This window comes from Zootoca vivipara, chromosome 7, assembly GCF_963506605.1.
Source record: "Zootoca vivipara chromosome 7, rZooViv1.1, whole genome shotgun sequence".
NCBI classification, from domain to species: Eukaryota; Metazoa; Chordata; class Lepidosauria; order Squamata; family Lacertidae; genus Zootoca; species Zootoca vivipara.
Window position 1 is genome coordinate 44,581,533 of NC_083282.1, and position 26,329 is coordinate 44,607,861.

The window sequence follows — 26,329 nt, forward strand, 5'->3', positions numbered from 1 at the left end:
GTTGTCTGAAGATAAAATAGGGGGTGGGGAACCAAGTATACATACATACACACACACACACACACAATTTCATTTATATACCGCCCCATACCCGCAAGTCTCGGGATGGTTACAATATAAAATCACAAAATACATCAAAATAAAAACAACCCAATAACCACCACCCCATATGCTATATTAAGTTCCTTGGGGGAAAGTGGGAAATAAATATTCTAATCAACAGGCCCTAGAAACAGCTTCAATTCATAAAATTCAAAGACACAATTATTGCACCCGAAGAACTTAGTTCCTTATGCTCAGCAGTTCCTTGGGCTTGAAGCTTCCTGAACAACACTCTCATCGATACATGGCAAATCACTTCTAAAAGCAATGCATTATACAGCATGGGGACCTGCTATTCAACAAAAGCTCACTGGGAATGTGCAATCTTCCGAGGGCCTTTGCATCAGACTCAACATGAACAACCAAAATATTTAATTTGCAGAAATAGCAGGAATATATTATGAATCAACATACTACAGGCAACCTCTATATACAGCCACCATAGGAGACTGTATCCTCTGCTTGCCAATATGCAGAAATCATCTGCTGCAAGTACTCTCAATCGCAAGTAACAGCAGAGGAATGCTGACTCACGAAAGGATAACATTTCTTGTGACTCTGGACTACTGTAATAAAAAATACACTTAGCTGAACTTGTAGGATGGCTACATAGGTTCACATGTACTTAAACATTTATCAAATTATTTTGAACTAGGTTGCAAGAATTGCATAGTAAAATCTGGAACTTTCCTACAGCGGTATTGATATGCCATGACTAGACTCGGCTGGGGATATGACTATGTTGTTTCTGAAGAATTTGGCTCATGTCAGTATTGATGCACAATGGAGGATTAGAATGGGGTATCGGGTTTTTTTCCTAACCAAATCTTGGTCTCCTATTTGAGATTTTGTAGATTTTCTGCGTCAGCAAAGAGCTGAACTTCAAGGTCCCATCCAATTCTGATTCTGTGCTGAAATACTGGCTTTCCTGCTTTGACACCTTAAAGGAGAGCAGACTTATTGTGTTACATGCTTTCATAAACTAGAGCTCATTTCTTAGATGTATAAAGGGTTGTCTTCAATGTGTGTGTGTAAATGTGTGTGTGTAAGTGGGGGGGGGGCGGCACAGTGGGTTTTTGACATATCTATGCAAAACCCAAATTTATAGAAGATACCCTTCTCATAATAGTTGTAACTGATGTTTCCTTCGTATCTAATTTTGCACCTGTCGTGGGGGATAATGTGACTGGAGTAAGATTGTTGATAAATCCCAGTTTTTAATTCAAGTATTATTACTTTTTAATTCAAGTATTATTACTTTTTTAATTCAAGTATTATTACTTTTGAGGTCAACACTTGCCTATTCCAAATGTTCTGGTTTTCATCTTTCTCATACTGTTACAACCCTTCACTGTCGCCAATGCCATATCAAACTGAAGGACAGGCGTAGTTGGTACCACTTAAATTTTGTGTTAATCTGCCTTTCCGTCTCGTTGCGTGCGTTTTTTTAAAAACTACCGGATACAATTGTTTTACAAAAGCCGTGTACCTTATTAACGGTCATGCAGGAAAGGGAACATTAGCAGGCTTAGCTTGCCTGTCATGGCTGCAGAGCTGCGGAAAACAGCACGTGCGAGAAGCTCCCTTTTCTACAGCTACTGCAAGTGGAGAAACCTTCCTACGCGATTGCATGGAGCGAGTAACATACCTGCGCAGAGTAGCAAACCACAGAAGTCACCGTTAATGCGGCGTGGAGCGGTCATCCATGGCTGGGTGCAAATAGCTCGCTCTCCTCTGCCCATACCTGCCATCGGACACACTTCGGTTCTTGTCTTTGCCGCGGTCGCTTCCTTCGCCGACCGCGCAGGCGCGTCTCACTTCGATGACGTTCAGACGCACAGACGACGCGCTGAGATCACGCAGAAGCCATCGCGAGATTTGACGGGCAACAAACCGCCCCGTGGTGCTTTGCGGCCTTCTCTTTGCAGTCGGCGCCTCCGGAGAAGGATGGGTGAGTAGTTTGGGAGTCTGGAGGGTGAGGTCCTTCCATCCGTTTCCATCCGACCAGGTGGTCGATCCAGCGGGGATGCAGCTCAAGTAATGTGGAACGGGGGCGTTTGCACTATTCAATGCAGGGTCTATTAGGGCCGGTGGCTCGTTTTTTCCGCTTTCATGGTTGGGCCCCGCCTCGGTCGCAGGTTGTGCCTGGGCCTGCGTGCCTTTGCCATTTTGACGCGTTGGCTGCCTACCCTGGAGGAAGAGTGCGGGAAGCGGCCTTTCACTCGCGTTGAGCCAAGGGCCCCCTAAGCGTTCCTTTGCCCCGTGTGTTGCTGTGATGAAGCATCTTCCACCTAGAATGCCATGCGGAGACATTTTTTACCTTGGAGAGCTGAGTAACTCTGGGCATAAGGAACTCTTGCTGTCGGCTGTGGTGAAAAGGCCCTGCTCTGTGTCGCGCTCTCGTCTTCACCATTTGGCTTTTGTTCTGTCCGCTCAGGTATCTCCAGGGACAACTGGCACAAGCGCCGCAAGACCGGGGGAAAGCGAAAGCCCTACCACAAGAAGAGGAAGTATGAATTGGGGCGACCCCCTGCCAATACCAAAGTATGTGCTTGTAGCTCTCTAGCGAATAATTACTTGTGCAGCTAGCTGTCTCTTTGTGGTTTTGATGCTCAGCGCAAAATTCCTGTATAAATTATAAAGCATATATATGTTTCTTGAAATACTTGGGACCTCCATGCACTGCTCAGGACCCCTCAGTATTCGTTGCAGGGGTGCTTTGTTCTTGAGTAACCTGAAATAGCACACTTTAAAACGCTGAGCGCATGGGATTATCCCAGTTTAGAGTCATAAAAGGCTCAAGCTATAAAGGAGGTTCATGTTATAAAAGATATTAATCTATTTTTGTGTGTTTGACCTGGAAGCAGTATGAATGTGCAAAAATAGACTATATTCAGAGTAGAAATTATAACTTAATAAAAGTGTGCCCCTGAATTTCCCAGTAGTAACTGTTCTGACTGTGAGTAGCATGCAGCAATTCCTTTCTTCTATGTATGCATCAGGATCCAATCTACTTTGTGTGCATTCAAGTGCAGGGACACTCCTGGTGGGGTGCTTGACTTCAAGCAACTGAATAACACCACAAATGTGCCATTTAACAAATTGCGTCTGAATTTCCCCTTTGACTCTATAGTGCAGCATGGGGAGTTAAACACAAGTCCAAAGTCTGGTGTGCTGGAGTAGTTGCATAAATAATTAGATCTGAACCATTATATTTGGAATGGGAGGCAACTGGAGTGATGAGAGCTACACCTTAGGTGGGTGCTAGACCGTTTTGGTCATTGTTGCACTCACCAATGCTAGGGGTTGTCATAGTTACACTGACCATGTTGCCATGTGGTTTGAGTATTTGTAAGAAGATTTTAGTGCTGCATATCCATGTGGTTTGACCCAGTCTGTTCTGTTTTGTTGTAGATTGGCCCTAGGAGAATTCACACAGTAAGGGTACGTGGAGGGAATAAAAAATACCGTGCTCTGCGTCTCGATGTTGGAAACTTCTCTTGGGGGTCTGAATGTAAGTGCAAAGTGGCTCCTCTGTGTGGCATTAGATAGGATGGTACATACTAGTGACCTGGAAGCTAAAACAAGAGAACAGTGATGATAACTTTGACCTTAAGAGAGTTTTGGTGAATTCTTAAACTCTCTGTGATGGTGGTGTCATAGTTACCCTGAGTGAGTGCATTGTTGCTTCAAGGGCAGTTATGTACAATTAAAGGGGAAACAAAATTGTTTGTATACTACGTTTGAAGTGTATTTTTCCAAGAATTTTATTGTGTGAATTGATTTTGATCACAGATGCTGTTAAACATTGAGTAATACTGTGAGATGTTAAAGATTGATTGAAAAACTTCAATTCTGTGACAAAGGGACAAGAAGGAGGGAGGCTTTGTCTAAACATTTTGTGGCTGCAGAGCCAGTAACAGGCAAAGAAAATCCCCTGCAGCGTGCAGAGAAAATCAAATATTGAGTGTACATTGAGTGTGATTCCTTATTGGTGCTTTGGAGCTCCTATTTGTGTTAGTCTGCACAAAGTTTCTTATGGAAGTGTCAGATTACAATCTTGTTACTATTTTTTTCTAATTGGTGGATATTATTCACTTGATTGCAGATTCTGTATTTCCACCATTCCATATTTAATACTGAACTTGATCATTAAAATTTTGTGCAGATGGGCAATTGGAACACACCTTTTCATTAATTGATTGTAGACCATTGGCTTATGACCAATATTCAAGAATATCTTCCAAAGGCAAAAGGTAATCATAAATTTAAAAAGAGAAGGTACAGGCATACGTTCAGTTGACGTGGAACCTTCGACATGTGGGTTGTTTTCAACCTGGAAGGGGGCGGGGTGGGCTTATGTGCGCTCTGCCAACATGTGTGAAGGCCTGGAAGGCAACGCATTCACAGACATGGAGTTGCTTGTAAAGCATTTGCCTGTCACAGAAAGGGATAAGTTCTACTGAAATTGGGAAATACTGCACATTTCTAGGGCTGATTCTATGCTATTGTTTTGTCCTATAGTAGTAGTGCAGAAAATGCTCCTTCCCTATGGTGCTGCTCTGTAACAGATTGTTATTTTTTAAAAGTTAAGGTTTGCAGAAAAAGTGGGTTGGTTAAACTAGGTTCTGGGAAAATTATTTCCAAATTGTAGTATGCAAATTCCAATTTTCCTCATGTACTTTAAATGGGTGTTTTAAAAGTAGATGCAATAGAAAGTTCACAGCTTTATTTTTAAAGCAGCTGCTGTACAGATCCTGCAAACTTCAGTCTCCAAGGGGATTTCAGGGCCTATCATTTTTATGTACATTAGAGACTTTTTTGCCATGGATTTGTATTTTGCTCTTGGAATTTGTAACATGGTCTCTTCTCTTTACAGGCTGTACACGCAAAACCAGAATCATTGACGTAGTGTACAATGCGTCTAACAATGAGTTGGTGCGCACAAAGACCCTGGTCAAAAATTGCATTGTCCTCATTGACAGCACACCATACCGACAGTGGTATGAAGCCCACTATGCCCTACCACTCGGGCGCAAAAAGGGTGCCAAGTTGGTATGTATTAAGTGGGCCTGCAGAGGCAGATGATTGTCCTGTGCTTTTTAATTGTTAAGTGTTCAGCCACTGTGCCCTAGAGTTTAGGGTTCTTCTGTCTTCTGGTGAGGATACCTTTGTCCAGTTCTGCTGCTGAATGGAGAGCGATGACAGACATTAATCTGAAGAAGACACCTGACCACCCTCCATTGTTGGTTCTTGCCCAGTTTCAGCATCTCTTTGCTGATATGGGTACATATAGAATTAAAAAGATGCAGATCCATATGGAATTTAAAAAATGCAGAAAGTTAAATGAATTCTTAATGTACATCGTGCTGGTATTGGCTCTTTCTGTTACTTGTCACTTGGCCAGGCTCAGATCCTCAATATTGTAATCATAGAAAGGTCATCTTGTCCAACCTCCTACAATGCAGGAATCTCTGCTAAAGCATCCATGACACATGGCCATCCAACCTCTGTTTAAAAACCTCCAAGGAAGGAGAGTCCACCACATCTCCACTGCTGAACAGCTCTTACTGTCGGAAAGTTTTTCCGAATTTTTAGTCGGAATCTCCTTTCTTGGAACTTGGAGCCATTGGTTTTAGTCCTATCCTCCAGAGCAGGAGAAAACAAGCATGCTCCCTCCTCCATGTGACAGCCCTTAAGATATATGAAGATGGCTATCTCTTCTGTCTCCTCTTCCAGTCTAAACATACTCAGCTCATTCAAGTTCCTTCAATCACTTGTTAGTAATTTATATACAGTGGAACCTCGGTTTATGAACACCTCGGTTTACGAACGCCGCAGACCCATCTGGAATGGATTGATTCACTTTCTATTACTTTCAATAGGAAAGTTCGCTTCAGTTTATGAACAGACTTCCGGAACCAATTACACCCATGCTTTGGGTTAAGTACGCTTCAGGTTGAGTACTCCGCGGACCTGTCTGGAACAGATTAATCCACTTTCCATTACATTCAATGGGAAAGTTTGCTTCAGTTTATGAAGGCTCCAGTTTAAGTACTCCACGGACCGTCTGGAACAGATTAATCCACTTTCCATTACTTTCAATGGGAAAGTTCGCTTCAGTTTATGAACAGACTTCCGGAACCAATTGTGTTCATAAACCAAGGTACCACTGTACTGCTTAATGCCAAATGAGGCTTCTACATTGTTTACAAAAACCAATTACATAAACATTAAATGGGTGAAATTATGGGAACTGACTACCAGTTTAACTCCAGTTCTATTCACATGCTTCTGCACTTGTTCCAGACTCCTGAGGAAGAAGAAATCTTAAACAAGAAGCGTTCAAAGAAAATTCAGAAGAAGTATGATGAAAGAAAAAAGAATGCCAAGATCAGTAGTCTTCTGGAGGAGCAGTTCCAGCAAGGGAAGCTACTTGGTGAGACTCTGAAACAGAAAAGGGCCCTCTGTTTGCCAGTAGCCTAGGTGCTGTGGTGGGCGGATGCTGTTTACCTTATAGTTATTATAAAGTTGCATTTTATTACCTTCTGGATTTCTGGAAACCCTATGGTACTAATTCAGCAAATCTGAGACTGCATTGCTGATTTGCTCATTCAGCTCCTGTAATAGTAATTGGCGAGAGCTGAGAGACTGCACTAGAAAAGCGTTACAGGCTTTTCTCAACCACGATTGCCACATGTGTAAAGCCATTCATGTGGCAGGCAACATCGTGTTCCCTGGTGTTTTGAAGTTGGCCTTGTGAGGAAAACTTTGTCCAGTTCTGCTGCTGAATGCAAGTGGTGACAATTCAAATTCTGAAGGTGACTTCATCAGGATGGTTTTGGTGGTTCCTTAGACTTTGCAACTTGGGGAGGGGAGATGGTATGATCCTCCCACCCACCCCAGTTGGGAAAAAGATGGGTTCATTAGCATTAAATTGCTTTGTCTCCTGAGGTTAACGATGGTGTTCTGGCATGAAAGACTGGCAAGAAGTACATTACACAGGGAAAAGCAGCTCAGTTTTTTCTTGATATTTCCCCATTTCTAATATGATTTCATTTTGCAGCTTGTATTGCCTCCCGGCCTGGGCAGTGTGGTCGAGCAGATGGATATCTTCTGGAAGGCAAGGAACTAGAATTCTACCTGAGGAAGATCAAAGCCAGGAAAGGCAAATGAACAGTCACTGTATCTAATGTGCTGAATAAATACCTACAGAGTCTTGTATAAATGATTGATGTGATTATTTATGGACAGTGAGGCAAAGACTGAGTATGGTTTATTGTGACCATGTGAACGTGTTGGTTGCTGGCGAGGAGCTCACACCTACTTTGCTTTTCCCCAGGATTTTTAAGTGCTATGGGATGAAAGCTAATGCAAGGTTTGTCTTAATGTCTTCTGAACCTAGGATCCTAGTTAGGGTTTCTCCTCCCTAACCATGATATGTAGCCAAGGTTTGTCCTATACTAAAATGCCACCCATGGAGCTGTGATTTTGGCAGGCAGGTGTAGAATTTGTGGTCTCCAACTGCCACCAGGCATGCCTACTAATACTACTCCCTCCAACATGCATTGAGGGGATGTGAGTTCACTTTTATTTAGAATAGTAAATAAGTAACAGGACTTAATGACCATCAATCTGCCATGGTGGTTTCATTTGTGTGTTGAGTACTCTGGTAAAACAGCAGCAATGTAAGCAAAGTTTTGCTTTGTATTTACTTCTTTGCTAAATTGCCCATGTTTTAAAGCTAGTACAGTGGAACCTCGGTTTACAAATTTTCGGTTTACGAATGCCGCGGACCCATCTGGAACGGATTAATCCACTTTCCATTACTTTCAATGGGAAAGTTCGCTTCAGTTTATGAACAGACTTCCAGAACCAATTGTGTTCATAAACCGAGGTACCACTGTAACGGTTAAGTTTCCCTGAATAGGGTTGAAGCTCTATACTTAGGTGTGATGAACTGTCATTATACACTATGGCACTATAAATGTCAGCAGCACAGGTGTGTTGTGTGCTATTCATTCTCCCAGTTCCCTTGCAACATGAGCTTTGTAGTGTGCACTTCAAAATATCCTGCTTTTGGTGACCCCATGGAGAACAGATTTTCAGAGTCTTCATCCTCTTCCAATGCATAGCATACATTTCTAATGATTAGGTATGTGCACAGGGTATTAATGAATGGAAGCTGAGAAAATTATTGAGTTTGTTGCATTGTTGGCAGTTGAACTGCCAAAATTGGAAGCTGTTAATTGCATTTTTTACATGATTAGTACTACATTTAGCAACAAAGCAACTGGTGCACTGCTAAGTGTCTGGATTGTCTTCTTCATGACATTCTGGTCTCATTCCAGTGCAAGATAAACTCCCTTCTAGCAGAAGGGCCAGGCCTCTTTCCAAAGGTCTGGTCCTTTCGAAGGCTGGGAACAATACTATCTTGTAACAGTAACATTTTCATCTGAGGGGGGTAAGGACAAGTGCTATGAATTGGGAGCATGAATCTAAACACATACCAGACAAATAAATGGCTTGCTTATTTGGGTTTGGACATATAGCAAGTTTCCAGACTTCCACATAACTACAGAAAGCATATGCAGCTAGATACAGTGGTCATCCCACTACTAAAATTTGAAGCGTGTAAGATTTTTATGGGTATGGAGCCTAGAATGGTGAGTGCACATGTACGTGTTACCAGGTTGCACTCTGCTTTTTGACTGCACAGCAGCCAGTCAGACATGTGCAACACACATCCATATTTGCTGCTTTTAGAACTGCATTGATCATAGAATTGGTACGATAATGACTGAACAGTATGCAAATTAAATTGGGCAACTGGAATTGATAAAATAATAGTCTAAAATCAAAGTTGGAATTAACTTTATTCAGGAGATTATCCTAAGAAAGGTTTTTGTGTGTACTGTATAGCTCTTGCTAGGAATGCTCATGGTCGGATTTCAATGCCTTCATTCATAGCCCCTTTTCAGGCTGTATTCTCAAACATGCTTACTAAGAAGTAAGCCCCATTGACCTATTTACTAATAAATATGCATATTTATACTAATATGAGGGATACTGCAATCCTGTACATGCCTACTCAGAAGTAAAAAAATTTGAGTTCATTAACTCACTGGTAAATAGGTATAGGATTGCAGCCTTACAATAAACATTTGGAAAGTAAGCTTTGAATTTGTTTCATTGTGCTTCCCTAGAATTTCCTCCCAATATTTCAGTTTAACCACACACATTTCTCTATTGAAAAAACCTTCCAGCTATTTATACAGCATGTAAAATTAACTTTTCTTAGATTTAGTTTAGTTTATTTATATTTATTAAACAAATCAAATCTTCAGCTGAGTGCAGATTCAAAAAAGCTGCATCACTGCAAGTACCTGTTCATTCAAGCTTTTTTTTACCTGTTCAAGGACAACTGCTAGGTGAAAGGATGATATTTGTTTGTGTGTACATATGTCAGTACTTTCTTCCTATTTCAGGACCCACAAAGTAATTACAGTGTGGAAGCACTGCTTCGCAGCATGTGGTTGGGCTAAACAAATATTTCAAATCCTTATGTTGTTCCTACCCATAGACCAGGCATCCCCAAACTGCGGCCCTTCAGATGTTTTGGCCTACAACTCCCATGATCCCTAACTAACAGGACCAGTGGTCAGGGATGATGTGAATTGTAGTCCAAAACATCTGGAGGGCTGAAGTTTGGGGATGCCTGCCATAGACTGTTTTGAGTTATTTCTAGAGTACGTGGCTTTCAATATGAGAATGGACAGCTGCAAATCTTTGGCATTAGTAGTGTTTTTATCCCTTAATGTATGCATGTTTAGATGGATCCAGTACAAGAGAAACTTTCCCTATGTGGCTTGAGTGGGGCATTAGTCCTAAATCCTACCTTAAAAGGCCATGCTAGTGGGCCTTAGCTAGATGGCTGGTCACTGATACTGATCTCATCTGGGGGCCCCACTACTGTAATGCTGGGCAGCTCCTTTCTCCAAATCTCAGCATTTGTGTTCTTATGGGGGTCTTTGAGGTGGGAGCCAGGGGAAGAGGTTTCACTAAGCCTGGTCTCTTCGTCCTCCATGTCTTCTTCGTCGATGCGACCAACTGCTTCAGGGTCTTCCCTGCGGTAGAAGCTGGGGCTGGAAGAGGGGAAGGTGCCCTCTGTCCTTAGGCGAAGTAGCTGGGGATGCTGAACCCGACTGCCCTTGCCAAAATTTTTGAGGCTGACTGCAGGAGAGGCAGCTGCAGTGAGGAAGCGGTTGAGCAGGGGAGTCTGAATGCGGCTCATGCTGGGTGATGCTTCCACCTGCTGGCTCTGCTCTGGGTCGTCACTCATCCTGCAAAAGAACAGACTGGGTGAAGTAAACACACCTGATTGTAGCACTGAAATTGGTCCAGTCCATACCATCAGAATGGTCAGATTTCCTACTACGAAATAAAATTCAAAGGAAAATGATGTGGCAGTATTAGTGGGGTGGATGCATTCATTCAATCTTGCCAAATCATCTGATGTAGGTTCTTGTACTGTATCTCTATAAAGTGGTTGGGCCTGTATCTAACCAGGATTTGGATTAGGCTGCTTTGCCATTTTTGGATATGGCCCTGTGTTGCTTACAGCATGCATCCTGTGTTCACCATGCATTGTGCAAATATTTCCTCTTAACACTGAATTCAGGGCTAATTGTAAATCAAAGCTCTATAAGTAAAGGCTGAGGTGGTAAAATGCAATCCAGGAAAATGGTCCCTTCCCTTATAGCTGATGGAAAAGATTGTATCTGGCAATGTCAGGCTCAGGTTGTCAGCCTTTTGCCATGGCAACATACCGGTAGATGAACTTACCGCATGTCAAAGGTAGAACCCATGAAGGAAGGTTTCAAGGTCTCTGCCACTGTGGCCATTGTGTATGGGGGCTGAGCTGTAGATTCATTCCAGTATTTGTCTTTTCCAGTTAGTGGTAAGTTCTGATACATGTCATCCACCGAAAGCAAAGACACCTGAGCAGACAAAGGAATATTTCTCTCACCAAAGGAGACCTGCATGAGACTTGTAATTGCTTTAATTTCAATTGTGCTTTAATGCAAGGTTCTCCGTAGGAAAAAGTATCAAAAGAACACCAGCAATATAAGATTATATTGAATATAATGTATTTTAATATAAATTAAAATACTATCTCAGATTAGAAGTCGCACCCTTTTTATTGCTAAGATTGATTACAAAAAACAGTTAATAACCAGAAAGAAGGCAAGATCCAATAAACATGATCATAGAGTGCTCATGATACTACAAAAAGGACAAATCACTGTAAATGCCACTTTCTCTGTTACTGGAGATTTGAAGTAAGCCAATTGGTTGTCTCAATGAAAGGTGAACTGGGTTATGTCCAAGCCTACAAGAGGATCATGTACTGTCAAAAGTGTGGGAAGGGGAGTATTAATAGACAAACGGAATATTCAGGGCCCTATATTCAGCATGTGGGTAAAGACGATTATTTGCATCCATTGGTAGGTAGCTGTGTTGGTCTGCCATCGAAACAAAATAAAAATAGAAAAATTCCTTCCAGTAGCACCTTAGAGACCATGCACACGAAAGCTCATACCAATGAGAAACTTAGTTGGTCTCTAAGGTGCTACTGTAAAAAGGTAAAGGGACCCCTGACCATTAGGTCCAGTCGTGACCGACTCTGGGGTTGCGCGCTCATCTCGCATTATTGGCCGAGGGAGCCAGCGTATAGCTTCCAGGTCATGTGGCCAGCATGACAAAGCCGCTTCTGGCAAACCAGAGCAGCACATGGAAACTCTGTTTACCTTCCCGCTATAGCGGTTCCTATTTATCTACTTGCATTTTGATGTGCTTTCGAACTGCTAGGTTGGCAGGAGCTGGGACCGAGCAACGGGAGCTCACCCCGTCACAGGGATTCGAACCGCCGACCTTCTGATCAGCAAGCCCTAGGCTCAGTGGTTTAGCCCACAGTAGAGAACGATAAAAGGCTCAGACTGGATAGCAGAAATGGGAAAGGAGGTATACACAGGTAGAACAGTATAGATGACAAATCGCTTAACCAGATTTTTCAGGCCAGCAAGGCAGTCGTTAAGCATTATATTAAAAAATACCCAAACATCCAGGTTGCCAAGTCGTATGCTGGATATACCTGTGTGAAGTATGACTAGCATATTTTTCCCTCCTAGCCCTTTGTTTTAAGACTCACTTGAAGGTTCCTGTCTATCAGTTTGTTGGTTTCAAAGTCATCGTCATCCTCTCCGAAGGGATTAATTATCTGCTCTGCCACCTATAGGAAAAGAAAGGTGTAGCATATCTAACTGCCAATGGCATCCTCAGGAAAGCTCAGACAAACACTGCTAAGCATTTTGCTTTGATGTGATTAAAGGTAAAGGGACCCCTGACCATTAGGTCCAGTCGTGACCGACTCTGGGGTTGCGCGCTCATCTCGCATTATTGGCCGAGGGAGCCGGCGTATAGCTTCCAGGTCATGTGGCCAGCATGACAAAGCCGCTTCTGGAACCAGAGCAGCACATGGAAATGCCGTTTACCTTCCCGCTGTAGCGGTTCCTATTTATCTACTTGCATTTTGGCGTGCTTTCGAACTGCTAGGTTGGCAGGAGCTGGGACCAAGCAACGGGAGCTCACCCCATCACAGGGATTCGAACCACCGACCTTCTGATCAGCAAGCCCTAGGCTCAGTGGTTTAACCACAGCGCCACCTGATGTGATTAAAGAGGTAGCTGAGCTGCATATACCATTACTCTTGCCAGTTCTTTGGGTGCTGGTTCTTTCATATCCAAAATGGCAGTGTGTACACACACATACACACACAAACCAGAGTGCTTGCTATCCAGAACAGTGGGTGCTGCTGTATTTTAGCCATGCTCATACCTGAACACACAAATGTTCAAACTCGGGTGTGTGGCGTGTTGCACATGCAACCCTTACCTTTAGCATCCCCACGTGCATGAAACCTCCCCCAATGAGATTTACTTGGAGTCCTTGATCTTCTGGAGGATTCTACTCCAGTGGGCACAAGCAGAAGTCCTCTGCAGACCTTCCCCACTCAACAGAAAGGCTGGGGACTGAGCATCCACAATCGGAACAGTTTACTTCTTCAGGTGAGCATCTGACTTGCAGCTTCTGTTGCAAGTGTTTGCTCCCTTTATTTCCAGCTTTTAGGCTGTGAGTGTTGTTTATGTAGGCAAATCAACAGCACCCTGCTACAAGGAGAGGTAACAGCAGGCTGGGGGAAACTTGCAGTGTGCAAAGATTCGAAAGACCTTCTTTGGGGGGACGGGACCATAAGGGGAGAAACCACAATAAACCAGCCCAACGAGGCTTGTGCATGCTCAGTCAGGATGCTGACTCTACGGCAGGGAGAGTGGAATCAAGAGGCTGGAAAGGGAGAACACCCACAGCCCACTTATTTTTACAGTACTGTAAAATCCCTGAATCTTCCCATCTGGTTCAAGCAATGCATGGGACCCACTCTGTCTCAGCACCCCATATCTTATAATTTGAAGACTGAAGATTAAGCCAAATGAAGCCACCTGCATGGAAAATGGGAGCCAAGATCCTCACCTTAAGCCAACCAGCATAGAAGAAGAACTGTAGAAGAGTGGGTAGGGGAACATACAGATCTAGGTCCTCATCTTTTTTTGTCATTGTTTTGTTTTGACCTGGGTCCACAGGTTGTAGAAACTGACGCCCAATCACACACAAAGCAAAGAAGGAATAGACAGCGATGGTGACCACCTGTGGAGAAGCGGCTGTTAAACGTTTGCCAGGGTTGCAAGAGAGCATCATGGAACTATGCTTTTCATTGCAGAAACCAAAACATTCTCCTACAGTACAGGAGGCCTGCACATTATGCGCTAGCATGTCATGCGCACCCTACCAATTAAAAAACAAACTGGCCCTTTCACAAACTGATGTATTTCCTAGCTTGTTAGCTGTTTCCCAACAAACATCAAATATTTTTGGAGCTGGAAACCTATTCCTTTTTTCTGCAAGAAAAAATGAGATGCTAAGTAAAGCTAAGTAGAGTTGTACTGTGGAGATGCAGCAAGAGAGACAGATTTAGAAAGTGTATGGGAAAAGTAACTTTTAGTCTACTCGTAGGAACAAAACTGCTACTGAGAGATGAGCACTGAGACATGTAAGAGTATCCAGAGGATGTGGAGTGCTCCTTGCTCACCTGTGTGTACACCAAGGGGATGCTTATCCAGTCATAGTGGAAAAGCATGCTGCATTTGGAGCGGTAGAGGTTCAGTTCCTGGACAGAGAAAGACATGTGGTTATTTCCCGTTTGCATAGCAATTGTACTACAATACTCACTTCTTGAGAGTTAAATCTCAAGCCTCCCAAAGCACCTTTCTTTCCTCCTGTCAATATTGTTAAACTGATAATACTTTGCTTTTTCAATTGGGCTGAGAAATAAGCACTGGCTAAATTAGTCTGAGGCCATACCCAAAGCACTCATTTCTCTTTAATACCCATGAAAAATCCTGGGAACTGTAGTCTATTAAGGGTTCTTTGAGGGAAAGGCATGTGCCCTATGCTGTTTGGTGGGAATTAATTACGTTAAAGCAAATCACAATGCTCCAATGCATGAAATTTTGAACTCATAACTGCAAGTTGTGGAATTCACTTTTGTATTGCCTAATTGTGGGTATTATATGCACAGGTATTATATGCACAGATATCAGATGGTCTAGCACTCCTGTTTTTCTTAACTATCTCCCAACCATTCTTTGTTCTTACTGTTCTAAATAAGAAAGAAATTTCAAAAGTTGCCAAACATTGAGTCTATACAAGCAAGTAAGGAAAGAAGAAAAACACAACCCTGCCAGATGCTGCAGAAGAAGGAGCTGGTTGGTTAAAGGTTGCCAGCTATCAGCTGCCTCCCCTGTTGCTCCAACTTACATCTATGAGCAATCTGAGTGCCACATCATCCCGGACCCTTCCTTCCCGCCTGGCTTGGGCTGCTAGATTAGTGAACCACACACAAGGGATCCAATACTTGTTGAAGTCTGAGTGGTGACTCTCATACTTCTTGCGCTCATCTTGTGTCATGAAACCTGCAAGAGAGGAAGGGAAAGTTGGAGCGCTACCTTTCCATCTGCTCCTTGATACTGGGAAGAGTTTCAGGGGCCACCAGTCAGGGACACTGGGTCCTAATAAGTTCTAGTGGAATAATCTCTTGCTGCCTGTGGCACCTTAGAAAGACTAATAAAAGTAGACTCCCAGACCATTGTGTTCATTTCCCCAAGTTAAACTCACCAGCTTCAACTAAGTGGTCCATAGTGGGGAATCTCTTAAGGACTCTAGCGCTGACCGAGCGCAGGATGAGCACAGAGGAGAGGTTGGCATAGCGGATGAGAGTGCGGCGCAGGATGCGGCCCTTGTCATCCTTCCCATGCACATTGCTGGAAATGACGCACATTAGCTGGTCTGGCAGAGGAATGCTGGTATATTGCGCCCACCAGCGGTTCACGATTAGTGTGACATAGAAACCTGCCAGGAGAGAGAGGTGGAAGGGGCATTAGCAGGGATGAGGGATGAGAACATGGAAACAGTGAGAGAGCATGAGGCAAAGTCATCAGGCATAATGAACTGCTGCCATTTTAGCACGTTGGCACTGAGAGCAGAAACATTCTACCCATTTGAGCTCTAGGAGTTGGTTAACTTGTCAAATAATTTTGTTAAGGAATTGTTAGAAGTTATCTGCATGACACAAGAAAAAAATTCACTCCCCTTTTTGTTGGTTGGTCATTTTACAAAAGAATCATAGAATCATAGAATCATAGAATCATAGAATCATAGAGTTGGAAGAGACCACAAGGGCCATCCAGTCCAACCCCCTGCCAAGCAGGAAACACCATCAAAGCATTCCTGACAGATGGCTGTCAAGCCTCTGCTTAAAGACCTCCAAAGAAGGAGACTCCACCACACTCCTTGGCAGCAAATTCCACTGCCGAACAGCTCTCACTGTCAGGAAGTTCTTCCTAATGTTTAGGTGGAATTTTCTTTCTTGTAGTTTGAATCCGTTGCTCCGTGTCCGCTTCTCTGGAGCAGCAGAAAACAACCTTTCTCCCTCCTTTATATGACATCCTTTTATATATTTGAACATGGTTATCATATCACCCCTTAACCTTCTCTTCTCCAGGCTAAACATACCCAGCTCCCTAAGCCGTTCCTCATAAGGCATCGTTTCCAGGCCTTTGACCATTTTGGTTGCCCTCTTCTGGACACGTTCCAGCTTATCAGTATCCTTCTTGAACTGTGGTGCCCAGAACTGGACACAATACTCCAGGTGAGGTCTGACCAGAGCAGAATACAGTGGTACTATTACTTCCCTTGATCTAGATGCTATACTCCTATTGATGCAGCCCAGAATTGCATTGGCTTTTTTAGCTGCTGCATCACACTGCTGACTCATGTCAAGTTTGTGGTCAACCAAAACTCCTAGATCCTTTTCACATGTACTGCTCTCAAGCCAGGTGTCTCCCATCCTGTATGCAGGCCAAGAAGCAAAAACATTTATGAAAGCTACAAAACTAAAGATTTATGAAGTTGTCGAATTATTTTTTACATTTAGAATTTGGTAATGGAGTAATGAAAAGTTTCAGTATACTGTGTACCTCATAGCTTGCTATTTCTTATTAGGTAAATAAAAATCTTTAATACTTAATGCAGAAGTCTGCAATCACAATTTAGAGGCATTTTATTTACAAAAATCCTTCAAAGAGTCCACACTTGTTAATGGTGGGAACCATTTCTCTAGGAAATTGCCAAGTGCTTAGGATTCGTCATAAACTTCACTCTTTTTCATTTTTCAGGTTGTGGCTGAGTCAAAAAACAAACAGCAGCCATACAAAACAGGGAAGTGCAAAGAGTTATATTTATCTATATTCAGGGATTCTGGCAGGCATGGAGGCAAAAACCAACCCTCTAGATTTGCACATATAAACAAAATATTAACACATTCAAAACCACTGGGTTCCCCCCTGCCCTCCCATTTCCCCTTCTTGCAGCTTTCGTATGAGGGGGGGAATGGTATGTTTCCCATCCAGGCAAAGAACAAGAGGGTTCCTCTTCCCACCCCACCTGCATATTGCATGTACGGAAATGGAGTTGACAACAGCAGCTACTGATATGCCAGCAACCTCAACCATAAGTAAACGAAAAATTACTTTGCAAAAAGCAAAGTTACTTTGCAAAAAGCAAACATACTTGGTACACTTAGACCTGAGAAACCTCGCTGATGAAGAATAATCGAAACAGGGCCTTGTCCTGATGTTGATATTTACTGGAAGTTATCCTGAATAAAACTTTGTGGAGATTTTTTGAAATTATCCTTTCTGGCCCGAGTTCTTGTAATTTTTCGTTTACTTCTGGACTTTACCAAGAACTCCAATTTCTACAGCAACCTCAACCATGCCTGAAGTGCAGAGCAGGCCCCATGGTACACACAGATCTGTGCCTTCCAACACCTCACCTCTGGTCCTTAGTCCTCAGCATCTTCTGCCTGAGGCAGCTGCCCCATCTGCCTAATAGAAGGGTTCTCCCCTCTTACCCTTCCCTTCCAATGCTTGCTATGACATGATATAGGCTTCTTGGAAGCACGAAAGAACACCTGGCCTGCATGGAGAGTCATTGTTTACTCCTTCCAGTGCCTTCCTTCTAGGAATAGCAAGTCAACTCCTAATAATTCAGGCTAGGGACAATTGCAGTTTTACTTTAGTTGACCTTTTTACGGTAAAGTTTTGCAAAGGCAATGAAAATTCACAATGGAATCATTTTTAAGCAGACCAATTTAGGCTTGCATTTCTGATATAGACTCTTTCTTCTGGGAAAACTGTTTACTCAGGAGAGTCAGGCATGTTCATTGTGCATTTTTGCAGCCCTAGCTGTACATCATTTAGACATCAACTCTCTCACCTGTCAAGCTGTCACTTCCTTTTCAATTTTAATTATCCATCTCCTGCTTTTTCACTTCCCTTTTTCGTTTTGTGACACCACTCACAATTTTTTTTCGTGATGTGGTGTTTGCTGCATTAATCTCACTTTCACACGCGCACACACACAAATGTCAGGGTCAGCCTCCGCAGTAATTCAGAGCAAGGCTTTTAGAGTGGTCTATGCCAAGAGTCCTTCAGATCACCTGACTCTTCATTCACTCCTGGATGCATACCATGAGCTCTGCCACTGATTTGTGTTACCTCCCAATGGAAAATGATTTGGCATTCTGTGCAATCAAAGATTAAAGGGGCATTAATTAAAGCAAGCAATCAAGAAACCATAGCAACAAGGCCTCCTATCAAGAGCAGGTACTTAATCATACCTAGGACGAAGGACAGAGGGATGAGGTCAGTGGAGCGGTTGCAGTATTCAGCCACCTTTGCAAAGAGCCGTTTCTGATCCACATTCAGAAGGTGCCTACAGGAGATGGGGAAGAATTCTCTCATGGTATAAACATTCTTCTTCAATCCCAACAAAATATTTTAAAACACATGAGGGCAACCCATAGCCCTTTGCAGGCCATCTGTGCAGTCCATTGCAGGTATTCAGTCTGCCTCCCACAGCCAAATTTGGCCCTTGTGCACAGCCTAATTTTGTTCCAGTCCACGGCTGACAGGGGGTGGGAGCACCATGTATTTGGTGCTCCTTGCAGCCCATTTGGTGGTCTGGGAAGAGCATGATTGTGATGGGAAGAAAGACTGGAAAGTCATCCCCATGTAAATGACCTGGTGGGCTGAGTGGAACGCAATTGTAATGGAGAGAGAGGCCCAGCAGGAAAGTCACCCCTGGGAGCCTTCCTCCCCACTAAACAGTCTGAGATTGGTTTAAAGGGGGCAAGCAGATTGGTAATGAAGCTCTGAAAGTTGAGAGCAAAAGTACCACAACATTGAATGCTCCTAAAAAAAGAACAGCAATTTAAGTTCAGACGTCTTTAACTATGTCCCCCTGGCGAGGTTTCATTCCATTAAACAGGGTATTGCCAACTTACCGGTAGATGACACTTAGTGTTCCATAAAGCAAGATGAAGACAATGAACTCCTTGTAGAGCAGCTTGTAGATGCTCCCTTTCCAACGGAAAAGTAGCTTGGAGAAGCCCCCAAAGCGAGCATTGGCCACTTTCAAGGTGTAGGAGACTGTCATGGCTGCCTTGTCTGTGCCTCATGCAGGCACCAGCTGAGACACGGAGAGAAATAACACCCAGGGAGGAAAATATCACTTCTCTTTTCTCTCCTGCCACCTTGATTATGGAAAGCTAAGTGTAGGGCTGGACCTGCCAGGAGCTGCATTGATCCACAGGGCTCAGGCAACAAATTGGGAGAGGCAGTGAATCGTGGCCAAATCTCCCGCCCACAGAGCTGCCTGCGAATGATTGGTCAGCCAGCGGGTCACTGGAGCTACTGTACGATCTGTTCACCGCTCTTCCTCCCTTCCACCTTCACCTGCTCAACTAATCACCTGCTCAATTGATCACCCACCTGCTGCTAACAAAGTAATGGTAAGAGCACTCCAGGCATCATTCTGAGGGAAGGGTTCTCGCTCACCCATTCATCGTTGACAAAGTGGTGGCAGTGTGAGCACCCTGGACCTCAGTCTGAGGAAGGGGTCTTCCCTCAGAGTGCGGCATTGCAGGGCAGGCCATCCAGGTGGGTCCAAGTGCTGCTGTCACTTTTATACAGCAGTGGCAAGTGAAGTTAGTATTTTAAATCACTTGAAGCCATCTAAAATTTTGGGTGATTTTACACAGTAGTTTGCCAAGCTGGCCCTTCTTAAAAGTTGGTAGCTGGTACAAAGAATCAATCAAATAACAGAAGGGCCATTTACTTCACCATGAGATCTTCTGCAGGAATGGTTTTGCACAGTGCTATTTTTCTAGAAAAAGTGGTGCCGGAACTCACCACAGCTGCCTCCCTTGTTTTCTAATAATGGCAATGGCACCCACCTGAGAGGTGCAGAAACAGAGTTCTGGAAAGTTCCGGCTGAGACAAGCCCTGGTTTGATAGTATGTTCTTGCCTTATTCAAGGGACATACTCAAGGGCCACAAACTGCACCCATTAGTTACATCCAGATAATCTGACCTTTTTCTAGTCACAGATCTCTCCATTTTCACAATTACCCATCAGCTTCAGGGACAACAGTTCTTTTCTGGTGATCCGAATAAATGGCTTTTCTCCAAGGCAATTGTAATAGAATTATGCAGAATTATACAGTGGTACCTCTGGTTAAGAACTTAATTCGTTCCGGAGGTCTGTTCTGAACCTGAAACTGTTCTTAACCTGAGGTACCACTTTAGCTAATGCAGCCTCCCACTACTGCCGCCGCTGCCGCGCGATTTCTGTTCTCATCCTGAGGTAAATTTCTTAACCTGAGGTACTATTTCTGGGTTAGCGGAGTCTATAACCTGAAGCATTTGTAACCCAAAGTGTTTGTAACCCGAGGTACCACTGTACAGGAAAATGAGCCCCACCGCACAACATGCTTTGCAATCTTTCCAGAGAGTGTTGGCATGTGAGTGGTCCCTTCCTAGAGGACATTTCATGTGACATGAATAGAATAGAGTAGAATTAGAGTAGAATTAGAGTAGAATTAGAATAGAATTAGAATAGAATAGAATAGTTCTTGTGGCATAAGAACTAAACAAGATCAAGGACCTGTATTTTTACTGTGATAGGTACATAATCAGTGTCCTGCAGGATCAGGCAAATGGCCCATCTAGTCCAGTACAGTATTCCGTTTCCCAAACATGCTCATGGGAGGAACAGAAGCAAGACATGAGCGCAACAGCCCTCTCTCAGGGTTGTTCCCCAGCAACTGGTATGCATAGGCAAGGGGGTGGGGTGTCAGAACCTGGAGGTGACATGTACCCAATAAAAAAGTATACAGCCAATAAAGGTGTCAATAAAACACTACTGAAGTGAGTGCTTCCCATGTGAGGCTAGATTTCACTACAATTAAAATAAATGATGAGAAGAAAGCAGGAATTAGAGCCTCCTGCATGAGACAGTCAAGAGAGGCTTTTCAGTGGTGGATATATATGCAATTTATCACTAATCCCCGACTCCTGTTCATTGGAAAGCAATAAAACAGGAAGGGTTTAATTAATGGCACAAGAACAGTTAAAAAGCCTCAGTCCTGCATTGCCTGTCCACACAGGTCAAGCTAGTGCTGCCATTGAATTTTGTTACCAAAAGACAATTGCAAGAAAACTGGGTATGGAAGAAACCATAGAGGACTACACAGAAAACACTAGAATGCAATGGGCTGAGATCATCATCACATTGGTGGAGGAGGAGGAGTGCGGGGGGGGGGAGTGAGTGAACAGGTAATGGTAATCTCAAGGGGGCAGGAACTACTAATGTGGTAGCAAAGCAAGCCTCAGCTTTCACACCATTGTCAGGGATTACAACTAATAGGGTTGCCATATTTCAAAAAGTGAAAACCGGACACAAAAACTGTTGTGCAAAATCTCCCAAAAACATTTCAAGCTATTTTGGGGAAAATTCACAAAAAATCAACACTTCTGATACGGGCTGCTATTGGACATTTTGACCAATTTTCAAACTTTGCGCCCAGGCACTATTTTTAACAGCCGAATCCCAGATATGTCCAAGAAATTCCGGAAGTATGGTAGCCCTAATACCCTGTTTCCCCTTTTTTAATACGTAGTCATAAAGTAAGCCATGGCAGGGTTTTTAAGTATTTGAGAAATATAAGACATACCCCGAAAATAAGCCATACTTCCGCGCCGCGGAAACCAACCTCCACAGGCACCTCCACTCACAGAGTCACTCCATGCAGCCAGCACTGCAGGAGTGCGATCAGCTATGATGAGGCGCTCCAAGAGCTCCGCTTAACAGCTGATCGTGCTCCCGCCTTGCTGGCTGCATCCCCGCGCTCTGCCTTCTCGTCCACCGCCATCCCTGCCACTTCCGTGCTTGCCGCCACTGCTGGGCTCACTGCTTCTTCCTTGCCTGGCCCGACCAAGGAGCTTGGAGCGCCCTGCAGCGGCGGGCGGAGCGCATGAGCCAGCGGCCTCTGCCTGGCCCGGCCAAAGACGCCTGCCACCCCGCCACCCGGAACTGGGGGCTGCTGCAGCGCCGAGCACTCAAGACAGCCCAGCAGCGCCCTGAGCCAGTGCCCTGAACCGTAAAAACCGTACCGGTAATAAAAAAATAAGACATCCCACCGAAAGTAAGCCACCCTGTGTTTTTTGAGGGGGGAAAAGTTATAAGACGGTGTCTTAAAAAGGGGGAAACACGGTACTACTAATAATGTCTGGAAGCCACGGAACAGTGAGCTCTGTCTGGAGAGATACTAAAGCTTTCCTCACCTCCTGAGAAACAACAGTGGAGGTGAACCAGGGGGTGACCTAAGAAGGTAATTAGGAGGGGATGAGTGAGTACTGTAACTCAGATCTGGAGGTCCACAAAAACACAGCAGGCAGCATAAGATGACTTTTCATAGGCTGCAATCCTAGGCACACTTACAATGGAGTAAGCCCCATTGAAACAAAAGGGCCTTATTTTTGGGTAAATGTGTTTAGACTTGCACTCTGAGTCTCAGAATTACAGGCAATCTTGAGCAAGACAGCTGCCAGGACACATGGAGAAATGAAAGGTTGCTTGCATGGCCAGCCCAGCACTGGAGCTGCTGCGTGTGAGAGAGAAGCAGCTCCTCTGCTTTTGGCTTACTAAGTGGATATTCAGCAGGCGTGAGCAGCATTAGATAAAACTACTGCTGTTGCTGTTAGGTTTCTACTGCCATTCAGTCAATAAAGGCACAGGAGCTTTGCTTAGGGCAGAGTGGAGTGGCAACCGCAAAGTGACAATACCTCCCTGATGAAAAGAAGCTAGAACTTCTTACCTGTCCTGGGAGTTAAGTTGAGGCTGGTTATAACTGTCTCACTAATGCAGAGAAAGAAGAAAAGCTGTTACCCACTTCCTTTAAATATCTTACTCATGGTAAATAAACTAGACTGCTCAGAATGATCGATGGTAGGCTGTTAGTAGCTCAAGAACAGGGAACTGTGTAAATGCCTATGTGATATTCATGGTTATAATTTACTTTTGTGAAAATTAAGCCATGGATGGAAAATTCATTCTAATTTATTTATTACATTTACACCTCACCTTTTTTTTCTAAAGAGCTTAAGGTAGTGTTCTCTTCTCCCTTCCCCCACTTTTATAGCACGCCTGCCTCTAAATCGGACCGAGTCCAATGTGTTACTATTAGAACTTAGCAAGTTGGGACTAGTTTACTTGCGGGATCGCCTTACCCTATATATGCCCACTTGAGTGCTTTGCTCTGCAGAACTGACACTGCTACATCTGCCATACAGTACTCATTCTCTAAGAAACCGATCTTTTAGTGTGGCACTTTGGAACTACCTGCCTATTGACACCAGGCAGGCACCTTCACTGTCCTCTTTCCAATGCCTGCTTAAAATATTTTTGTTTAGGTAAGCTTATGCAGACGTGTAGAAGTTACACGTGTTTTAATTGTTGTTTAGTTTTTCTTGATTTGAAGTGGTTTTTGAATGTTTTTAAAGACCTGCTTTTAACTTTAATTTTTAATTATTATTATTTTGTAAATTCACTTGAGGTTTTATGACAATCAAGCAGTATATAGAATCATAGAATCATAGAGTTGGAAGAGACCACAAGGGCCATCCAGTCCAACCCCCTGCCAAGCAGGAAACACCATCAAAGCATTCTTGGCATATGCCTGTCAAGCCTCTGCTTAAAGACCTCCAAAGAAGGAGACTCCACCACACTCCTTGGTAGCAAATTCCACTGCCGAACAGCTCTTACTGTCAGGAAGTTCTTCCTAATGTTTAGGTGGAATCTTCTTTCTTGAAGTTTGAATCCATTGCTCCGTGTCCGCTTCTCTGGAGCAGCAGAAAACAATCTTTCTCCCTCCTCCATATGACATCCTTTCATATATTTGAACATGGCTATCATATCACCCATGAATTATGTTAAATAAATAAGTAAACAAACAAAAACCTTAAAGACTACTGATGCTTCAAGACACCAGGTATGTCTGTAATGCATATCACATCAATACTACTCCAAGCCATGTGTGCTCTTGTCTGTACAGATCATGCAATCATGCGCTGTGTTTATTCTGGTAAGGTTTCCACAATTCCAAACTAATGCTACCGTCATTGCAAGAAGCTGATCTCCAGATGAAGCCTTAGGCACTCATCACACTTTACAGGATGAGCATGTGCCTATGTGTATAAAGAACATAGCCACATAAATAGGTGCGTCTTGCCAGTGCATTGATGTGATCTTAGCTGTCTGGACTTCCGTTAATGAGTGACCAGGGTTTCAGCCAAAGAATGTTAATGTTCCTTAATGTGTTCCTTATGGTTTCAGCACTAAAGGCATTCTTGTTTTCTTGTTACAGGTAGGTAGCCGTGTTGGTCTGAGTCGAAGCAAAATAAAAAAATTCCTTCAGTAGCACCTTAAAGACCAACTAAGTTTATATTTTGGTACGAGCTTTCGTGTGCATGCAGAACTTTTTCGTGTGCATCTGAAGAAGTGTGCATGCACACGAAAGCTCATACCAAAATATAAACTTAGTTGGTCTTTAAGGTGCTACTGAAGGAATTTTTTTGTTTTCTTGTGATATTCGGATGAAAATATGGGGGGGGGGGGACCCATAATAAAATAATAGCAGAAAGGGAAGACACAGCGGATCCGATCACAGTTCCTCCCTCATCCACAGGCTCACTCACTGGACATCTACAAAAGGGCCGTGGATTAACCTGCATCAGATAGCCTGGTGCCAGAAACAGTGAACAGGAGTGAACAAGGAGCATTAGCTCAGAAACTCCTGCCTGTAGGAGACCTGCATCATGGTTCATTGATTCCTATTTCACACCCTCTCATAGTAACTTGTTTCTAACAGTTGTCTCTGAAGAATGGATGAAATATATCCTCTGTGAGAATTCCCCTGGGAAACATAGCTGGACTTTACACAGATAATGAATTTACAGCTCTGTGGTGTCATAAAGAAGTAATTTATCCCACGGGGATGTAGGCTTGGATTGCAATGGTTATTGCTGCTTGTAAATCCATCCTCCAAGAGAGCTTTCTCATTTGCTTTAGGGAAGGGTCGTAGTTCAGTAGCAGAGCCACTGCGTTAAGGCAGAAGGTCCCAACCAGGTTCAATCCACAGCATCTCCAAGTAGGGCTGTGATTGTTCCTTTCCTGAAAGCCACTACCAGCCAGCATGGACAGTACTGAGCTAGATAGACAAATGGCCTGACTCTGCGCAAGGCAGTATTTGTCATAAGCAGCATGTTGTTGATCTAAATCAAATTTTTCAGTTCTTCAGGATTAAAGCAAACTCACCTGTTTCCCATCTGTCCCACTTGTTTCGGAGTTCAGCTATCTAAAGATTGTTGGATAATTTAAGTAATGCCTTTCAAAATTACAATGAATTATATTCCCCAGCCAGTTCCAATGGTGGGGTGTGTGTGTGTGTAGTAACAGGAAGCATTAAAGCAGAGCTGACCAAATTACATCCACAAAAGTTGTGACACAATTGTAGTCTGGATTGTGTTAGGCTAAGTTGTGGTGGGTGGGTGGTATTGTCTGGTAGGACAGAGCGTATGCCATAGCTGTACATCTTTGATTAAAGCAGCATATTCTGCAGATACAGTAAGTTATTAATGTTGCACCTGCTGAATGTCCATCTCAATAGGCAAATCCCACCCAGTTGTTCCACAATGCCTCGTTCTGAGTAAGGGTGCAGAAAAATGGATGCAGGAAGAGAAGCCAGCAGCAAGTCTATCACTGCAGCATTGGGGGGGGCAGTATTTAGGAGGAAGAGGTGGGGTGGCAGGGGCATCATTTGCTGGTCCACCTCAGGTGGCAAAATGCCTTGGGCCATCTCCATCCATATAACAGCAAGAAGAAAGCAAGAAAAAGACACACTTTTGCATCTTTGTTAAACTCTTACAAAAGGTAGAACATAGCAATTTATTCCATGTTACTTACATTCCTCCCCCCCCCCCCCGCCCCACATACACTAGTATTCTTTTCTTCTCTTTTTGAAAGGGATGCAGTCCGGAAAGATCATAGGTTGAATAGGTTAGTGCAAAAGTTAGATCAGAACACAAAAAAATATGTTAAGTCTTTTACATTCAGTGCATTGTGATTTATAAAGACGGGGAGTTAAGATGCT

The 26,329-nt window shown here is 43.5% G+C and overlaps 2 protein-coding genes and 4 non-coding genes across 8 annotated transcripts; 5 read left to right on the forward strand and 1 right to left on the reverse strand.

Moving 5' to 3' along the window:
• The first annotated feature begins 1,785 nt into the window (after nucleotides 1-1,785).
• RPS8 (ribosomal protein S8) lies at nucleotides 1,786-7,330 on the forward strand. Its single transcript, XM_035121423.2, has 6 exons — nucleotides 1,786-2,053; nucleotides 2,540-2,646; nucleotides 3,517-3,616; nucleotides 4,982-5,157; nucleotides 6,412-6,541; nucleotides 7,169-7,330. Exons 1-6 carry the CDS (start codon nucleotides 1,786-1,788, stop codon nucleotides 7,276-7,278), a joined length of 891 nt encoding a protein of 296 aa, XP_034977314.1. The 3' UTR covers nucleotides 7,279-7,330.
• On the forward strand, nucleotides 3,332-3,432 carry LOC118089598 (small nucleolar RNA SNORD46). The gene has a single exon (XR_004693152.1). It is a non-coding gene; the product is annotated as a small nucleolar RNA SNORD46 (small nucleolar RNA).
• Nucleotides 5,256-5,327, forward strand: LOC118089596 (small nucleolar RNA SNORD38). The gene has a single exon (XR_004693150.1). It is a non-coding gene; the product is annotated as a small nucleolar RNA SNORD38 (small nucleolar RNA).
• Nucleotides 6,858-6,924, forward strand: LOC118089597 (small nucleolar RNA SNORD38). The gene has a single exon (XR_004693151.1). It is a non-coding gene; the product is annotated as a small nucleolar RNA SNORD38 (small nucleolar RNA).
• A 286-nt stretch (nucleotides 7,331-7,616) lies between the features above and the next one.
• On the reverse strand, nucleotides 7,617-26,324 carry BEST4 (bestrophin 4). Of its 3 annotated transcripts, XM_035121417.2 has the most exons (10): nucleotides 22,997-26,324; nucleotides 19,124-19,308; nucleotides 18,458-18,552; nucleotides 15,394-15,627; nucleotides 15,037-15,191; nucleotides 14,309-14,386; nucleotides 13,693-13,866; nucleotides 12,314-12,394; nucleotides 10,948-11,102; nucleotides 7,617-10,445 (listed from the first exon to the last, which is right to left on the reverse strand). In XM_035121417.2, exons 2-10 carry the CDS (start codon nucleotides 19,273-19,275, stop codon nucleotides 10,025-10,027), a joined length of 1,545 nt encoding a protein of 514 aa, XP_034977308.1. In that variant the 5' UTR covers nucleotides 19,276-19,308; nucleotides 22,997-26,324; the 3' UTR covers nucleotides 7,617-10,024. The 3 variants fall into 3 exon arrangements, with proteins under 3 accessions (XP_034977308.1, XP_060132922.1, XP_060132923.1); XM_060276939.1 differs by lacking the exon at nucleotides 14,309-14,386; XM_060276940.1 differs by lacking the exon at nucleotides 22,997-26,324 and having other exon boundaries at nucleotides 18,458-19,070; nucleotides 19,106-19,232.
• LOC118089612 (small nucleolar RNA SNORA35) lies at nucleotides 8,399-8,531 on the forward strand. The gene has a single exon (XR_004693165.1). It is a non-coding gene; the product is annotated as a small nucleolar RNA SNORA35 (small nucleolar RNA).
• Nucleotides 26,325-26,329: the final 5 nt, after the last annotated feature.

Bases quoted from the DNA above. Each gene is read 5' to 3' on its own strand.
- RPS8 (XM_035121423.2), top strand. From the start codon at position 1,786: ATGCGGCGTGGAGCGGTCATCCATGGCTGGGTGCAAATAGCTCGCTCT. The intron at 3,617-4,981 runs GTAAGTGCAAAG...TTCTCTTTACAG, and splicing joins CTTCTCTTGGGGGTCTGAAT to GCTGTACACGCAAAACCAGA. The intron at 6,542-7,168 runs GTGAGACTCTGA...TTCATTTTGCAG, and splicing joins CCAGCAAGGGAAGCTACTTG to CTTGTATTGCCTCCCGGCCT.
- BEST4 (XM_035121417.2), bottom strand. From the start codon at position 19,275: ATGACAGTCTCCTACACCTTGAAAGTGGCCAATGCTCGCTTTGGGGGC. The intron at 15,628-18,457 runs GTATGATTAAGT...CTCTCCTGGCAG, and splicing joins CCCTCTGTCCTTCGTCCTAG to GTTTCTATGTCACACTAATC. The intron at 14,387-15,036 runs GTAAGTTGGAGC...TTCTCTGTCCAG, and splicing joins CACTCAGATTGCTCATAGAT to GAACTGAACCTCTACCGCTC.